Source organism: Condylura cristata, unplaced genomic scaffold, assembly GCF_000260355.1.
Source record: "Condylura cristata isolate star-nosed mole 26May11 unplaced genomic scaffold, ConCri1.0 scaffold00008, whole genome shotgun sequence".
NCBI classification, from domain to species: domain Eukaryota; kingdom Metazoa; phylum Chordata; class Mammalia; order Eulipotyphla; family Talpidae; genus Condylura; species Condylura cristata.
Genome location: NW_004567109.1, coordinates 6,846,188 through 6,852,704, shown reverse-complemented (window position 1 = coordinate 6,852,704; position 6,517 = coordinate 6,846,188). Strand labels below are relative to the sequence as shown.

At 52.4% G+C, this 6,517-nt stretch overlaps 1 protein-coding gene across 1 annotated transcript; it reads right to left on the bottom strand.

The window, feature by feature from the left end:
* Nucleotides 1-3,248: 3,248 nt before the first annotated feature.
* ACTL8 (actin-like 8) lies at nt 3,249-6,235 on the bottom strand. Its single transcript, XM_004678548.1, has 2 exons — nt 5,888-6,235; nt 3,249-4,004 (listed from the first exon to the last, which is right to left on the bottom strand). The coding sequence occupies exons 1-2, from the start codon at nt 6,233-6,235 to the stop codon at nt 3,249-3,251; spliced, it is 1,104 nt and encodes a 367-aa protein (XP_004678605.1).
* Between the last annotated feature and the right edge of the window lie 282 nt (nt 6,236-6,517).

The window sequence follows — 6,517 nt, the reverse complement described above, 5'->3', positions numbered from 1 at the left end:
GGAGCCGAGAGGGGATTCAGAGTGTCCACAGTGACTTTGTTCTCTGCCTCAGCAGAACCTAAAGCTTCAACCAGGGTTATGTCAGGGAACTTGGACATCTAAACCCATCCAAGTTCAAATGCATGGGTGCCAAGCCCCAGTCTTGGCAAAGGAAAAAGGCAGGACTGTGCCCTCACAGCTGGGAATGGCCTGCCTGGGGGCCTTCCCTTTGTCCCCTCTGTCAGCCCCACCCAGCCCCCTCTCCCCAGCTGCCAAGACCCTGCCTCCCACCCCCTGCACCTGGCTGCCCCTGGCAGGCAGCCTCCCCCCACTCAGAGCAGCTGCCAGCCCATGCTGGAGCTGGCAGGCATCTTCTGGGCCCCACTCACCACCCCGCCAGGCCTGGCATGGCAGCAGTTCCGCCTAGGTTGATGGCCCTGCACAGCCCCACGGAGCTGCTATTTTTAATTTAATTGGAGAGTCAGAGGAGAGAGATGGTACCCAGTGAGGGAGTTTTAAAAGCTTTCGGGGTGGGGGAGGGGGAAGAGAAAGCGAAGAAAAGTTCATAATTATACACCAGGCAGCCAGATTTGATGCTTGAACAGAAAGGTTAAATGTTACATTTGGAATAAAATGAGAAAAAGAGTTCTGATGACAGTTGCCCAGAGCTAAATAAGGGAAAAAAAAAAAAAAAAACAAAACCAAAACCCTTGCCCATCTTTCCTCCTCCTTCCTCTTCTCTCTCATACTCATTTCTTAGTTTCCCCACTTCGGCCTTTCAAGGTTCAGGTGTACACAAATAAACCTGTTTCAAGCACAAAGATTACTACTCAGCATGCCAACATCATGACTGCCACCCCAAAGCAGCTTTCACTCAAGTCTGGAAAATCACATGTCTGCATCTCTCAGGCCGAAGGGGACCAACAATGGGGAAGACAATCTGGCACCGTGGGTAGAACACTCAGCTTTAGTATGGATAGATTCAGATTTCTTCGCTGCCAAAAATCAGGTGGTGTGAATCAGCTCCTCAGTACTCATGTGCTCCTGCTCTTTCCTGTTTCTTCCGGCTACCTCTATGAAATGACACATCAGCAGAAGTCTGCTAAGTGAGGTTTTCCTGGTAAGAGACAGACTTAGCTGGCACACGCTCTTCAGCCTTTCTTTCCTGCCGGGATTATGGGTGTTATGCCCGGAGCATCTGCAGCTATTTTGTTACCATGAGGCAACCCCGTAAAGGTAAAATAGAGTATTTGCTGATGCAGATGTACCACCATTACACGGGGCTGCCTACTTATCACCTGAAACAAATTCCAATGTTTCTATGATTTTTAGTCTCGTTTTCTAAAAATACTGCTGCAATCCGAACTGTAACATTCTATTATTAGCTGAGCTTAAGTGTGAACTTGAGCAGGTGCTTAATGTTGCTAAGCTTTGGTTTTCCTACTAGTGAATGGGGATAAACATCACTCATTTCAGTATGCCCATGAGGATTAAATAGGACTATCTGCAAACCCACAATACCTGGCAAAACAGGCTGGGTGCTTTTTCTACTAATACTCCTGATTAATAGGAGAGTGAGAAGGAACTATAAAGGTTAGAGTCACATCTCATTTTCAGGCGTGCTTTCTAGTTTTCAAAGTAACTTCTCGTCTCGTCTTAACTCATCCTCAACCCCACATCTTGAAGAGGATGTTTGTTGCTCCCACTTTTTACACCTGGTGAACTTAGAGATGATGCCAGCTTGCCCAAGGTGCCCTCTGCGGGTGACAGAACCAGCCTGCACCTCAACCCTGACTTCCAAATACCTGGATCTGTGCCATGCTGATTCTGACTACCCCACGGAAGAGTCATCTTTCTAGGCTCCCACGTGTTACTCTGGGCCATACTGATGTCTCCAGTGCAGGGACAGAGTTGCGGTTCAGAGACTATGGCTCATGTGCCAAAGAATACGTGTGCTGGACCCTGGCCTCCAATTCGCCTGCCGTCCCTGAGACAGCAGGACATTGTCCTTGGAATCCTATTGGCTGTTAGTATTAGGGGCCCATGAGCCCTTTCAGAAGCAGTCGCTGAACCCAGTGGTTGAGAACCCACACTGAATTTGAACCCCATTTCCCTACTCACCAGAAAAAAAGATCTGTGAAATAGCAAGCTCTTTCTTAGTTATGTAGAATAAGCAAACAACTTGGGGTCATATCAGCAACCCCAAATCTCAGTGGTTGCACATAACTGGGGCTTCCCCAGGTCCTCAAGCAGAGCAGGTGGTAGGTTGGGTCACTCAAGTTCCTTCCAGCTCAGCTCGGCTGGCCGCTGTCCATGGAGCCTCTGCACTCCTCAAGCTGATGGAACTGTTTTAAGGGTCAGATGCAAGCTGACCTGGCCAAACCTGTGTTATGGTCGTGGGGCCCACCTAACCACTGGGGTACCTGAACACATAATCTCACAGGTATCACAGAAGGTGGGCAGTTACCACCTGTCCCCAGCAATCTCCATCTCAAGCCACCCCATTGAAAGAGGCCCCCTCCCCATTCTGTTACATCTGATTCATTTCATTCTTCGCCATCTGAAATACATTTCCTGTGTTCCCACAGTAGGCAGGGATGTCCCTGAAACCAGGACCCTCAGTCATCTTCCAAACCTCACCATCCCTCAGGCCTAGCACAGGTAACCACTGTCCCTCAGCCCCCACAGTTATCACAACCATCTCCGTGTCTCCCCAAGAGACTGCCTGCCCTACACCCACCTTTCACAGAAGCCAGCACTGGTTCCAAATAAGTTATTTATTTGCACATATAAAACAAGACCCTGGCCCAGGTGGGAGGGGCACTTCAGAGCACCTGGAGCAAGTCCTCCCAGAAAGGACTAGAAATCTCAGCTCTCCACATTCCTACCCTCCCTACCCTCTGGTTAAAAATAAGTAGGACTACGAGCCGATGGCCCTATTTCCTCTTGTCCCAGCTAAAACCTACTCTACCCAGAAGAGTGAATCCACCCAAGGAGAGGCTGAGAAAAACAGGTGGCCTCAGGCACAGAGGGAGCAGGTGAGCGTACCCCCCCCACCCCGAGACGGACACTGATAAAATGTCCCCCGGAGCAGACCCAGGGGATGACACCGAGCCCTCCAGGAGCTGGAACCCACACTTGATACCAGATAAAATCCTAAAACATCCCTCGTGACCCCAAAATTCCAAAGCCGGCTAACCCAACCCCTGCCCCGACCCTCTTGCCGAAATCAACCTGCTCATGCCGCTCTGACGGGAGCCAGCGGCAGGTCACACACGCAGGTGCTCGTCATACTCCCCTTTGGTCATCCACTGAGACCCGTACGTGGACAGATGAGCCACCACAGACGCCCCTAGCCAGACGCTGAAGTTCCTGTTGGAACCTACCGACATGGAGACCTGGACGGAGGAGAAATGATTCACGGTCAGCTCCTGGAACAGGCGCTTTGTGAAGCCCACGCAGAGGGTGTTGCCCCCACAGGCCATCACGTGGGAGACGATCGCTGGCTGCACGGAGGTGTCACAGGTCTCGACGGCGTCATGCACCACCTGCGGGAGGCCTGGCCCTGGCAGACCGAACCTCTGGGGGCTGAAGAACATCTCTGGAGCCAGTCGCTGCATGGCGGTCAGCTCCACGGTGGTGCCGTCTGGCAGCTGGTAGGTGTTGTTCTCGTCCCACCTGCTCACCCGTCGTCTCTGGTACAACGCCAGGGCCTCCTCGAAGCTCTCCGGCACAAAGCACCTGTTCTGCTGAATGGCGCCCACCGTGTCCAACTGAAACAGGTCGTGCTCATTGCTCTTTTCCTTGAAGAGGCTCTTGAAGAGGTAGGCGGAGAGGTCCTGGCTCCCGAACTCCAGCGTCCTGCCCCCGGCGCGCAGGGGGCAGCCCAGATGGAAGGGCTGCACGCGGGTCAGGCCGTAGCCAGAGTCCACCACCACACCAGTCAGGAGGCCGGACGCATAAAGGGACATCTCCAGCTGGTCTGCCAGCAGTATGGATGGGACATTCAGGAGCTCAAACATAATCTACAAGAAGAGAGAAGGCCGTAGCTTGGGGCGTTTTCCCTAAGCAGAAGTCCTCCACGTTTGTTTCCCCAAAACTGTGCTAGGCACTCAGCTCTCAAACCTGAGGTCAGTGTAGACAGGTGTCCGCAAGGGGCAGGTGGGCGGCCAGAGTGCTGGGCTCAGGGGCCCTGGGGCGCGTGCTGTGGCAGGAGGGGTTGGGGCTCTTGAGCACTGGGGAGAGTTTGGGCATCAGAAGACCATTCGGGCTGTCAGACGGGCAGGAATAGCGCTGAGAAGCCTGACACCGTGTCGGGGACGACTGGGGACCAAAGCAAAGGGCAACCTGGCAGCCTGACTGTGACTTTGGAGGGGACAGGGGAGGGGAGCGCTGCATACCTGCTCCTGGCTTCGAAAATTGAGAGGAAAGGAAAGAAGTTTGGAAGAGGGGGAGCAGAGGGAAGGAAAACACTCACCTCCTCCTGGCAGGTGAAGGCTAATTTTTTTTAAGTAAAATATTCTGAAACATCAAGACAAAACTGGAATTTGGATATTTAGGTTTTGGCCAAGACGGTCTTTACAGAGCACCCCCAAGTTCCCCCACCCGCCCCACTGCACTCCAGGTACTGGCACTGCAGCTGAGAGAGGCTGTGGACCGCTTACCTGCCTCCTCACACCTCAGCGGCCCATCATTGCTCCCGGCCATACACAGAATATTATCCCCCTGCTTCCCACCTCCCAGCATTCTCTTTTTCAAATAGAAAATCAAATATGACTCTCCCACTTAAAATTCCCCAGAAGCTTCCTATTCATTTAGAGCAGGGGTTAGGAAACATATTCTGTACAGGGCAAGGAGGGTTGCCAGATGTAGCAAATAAAAATATAAGATGCCTAGTTCGATCTGAATTTCAGTAAGGCAAAAAAATGTCTTTGTATAAGTATGCCCCATGCAATATTCGGGATATAAAACATCACTTATTGCGTGTGTGGAATTCATATCTGAGCCAGGCATCATATACTTTAATGAGCCAACAGCAGTAGATTTTGTTAGGCTTTACATGCTACACAGTCCCTGTTGTAACTGCTCAACTCCAAGGCTGCAGTGGGAAAGAAGCCAGAATTGATATGCAAATGAATGGGCGTGGCTGTGTGACAATGAAACTTTATTGGAAAACATCAAATGGAGGGCCAGCTTTAGCAAAGCCTTGACTTAGGTAAAATCCAAGCACTTCTGGCCCTCCCTGGTAGCGCAGCGGGTTAAAGCACAGCAATGAGAATCTAAAGCCGGTTCTGCATGAGTTCAATTCCCGCCTGCCCCAGAGGTGACCACATGGCGCGGCAGACCTCTCCTGACCTGCCCGCTGCTCCCCTCAGCAGTGTACTTCATCCATCTGCCTGTTCTGCTCCCCACTCTGTCTCTGGTGAAGCCTCTCGCCACCCCTGAGCCTCTGGCCTGTACCCCAGTTCTGTATACACAAATAATAAATCTTTAAAAAAAAAAAACTCTTCACAGGGGCTCTCCCTCTCCATGCCAGTCTTCTAATCACTCCATCTCATTCTAGAGCTACTGGCATTCTCACCTGTTAACCTATTTGTGGTCAAGTCAGAACATAAGTTATTTGAAGACCAGAATATGATGTGGGAACATTTATGGACTGGATGAGTAGAGATCCTGTCTCCCTCCTGCACTGCCTATCCAGAATATTTTAACTACTGAGTCTCTGCTTGAGGAGGGGTCTCCTGAGTCTCTTCTGCCTAGCACAGTGTCAGGCACACACAAGACACTTGGAAAACATTTATAGGGCAAATTATTTAGAAAGCAGCATTCCAGAAGCCCAGTCATACCTGAACACAAACTTCCAGGTGGTTCCCCACTGCCCAGCCAGGTCAGCACCAGGGGCCCTTACCTCCAGGGTCTTCCGTCGGTCCGCAGGCTCTCTCAAGGGGGACTCTGTGACTATTACAGGGGTGTCCTCATGCTCTCGTCGACATTTCTTCACAACAACCTTCCAGATGTTCTCCACAGCCTCCCAGTTGAGGACACGGCCACGCTGTATGGGGTAGCTAAAGGTGTCAGGGTAGTCGGAGTTAATGCCCAGACTCAGGGGCCTCCGGGCGGAGCTGGGGCCAGGGTTCTCCCTGCACGGCAGGTAGCTCACGATGCTCGGGAGGACCATCTGGGGCTCATTCAGCCCGGACAAGCCGGCCTTCAGAAAGCCAGACCCGTGGTCGATGATAATGGTCCTTGCAGACATGGTGGAGCAGCGCTGGGAGGGGCCTCTGGACCTGGCTCTGCAGGGCCACCTGCCGAAGGAAGGCTGGGGGTTGGTGAGCCCACCCTGGGTCACCTGGACGGCACCCACTGTTCTCCCAGAGTCAAACTGTAGGGCCCCTCCCAAGCCTCTGTACCAGCTGTAGCCTGCACCTGGAGTGTTCTCCCCCCCCCCCCCCACTCCAGGCTCCCAGTCATTCTGTGAGGCCTTCCTTGTGGTGCAGTCTGGGAAATCCTGGCAGTTCCTCCTTCCCACCAAGCTCTC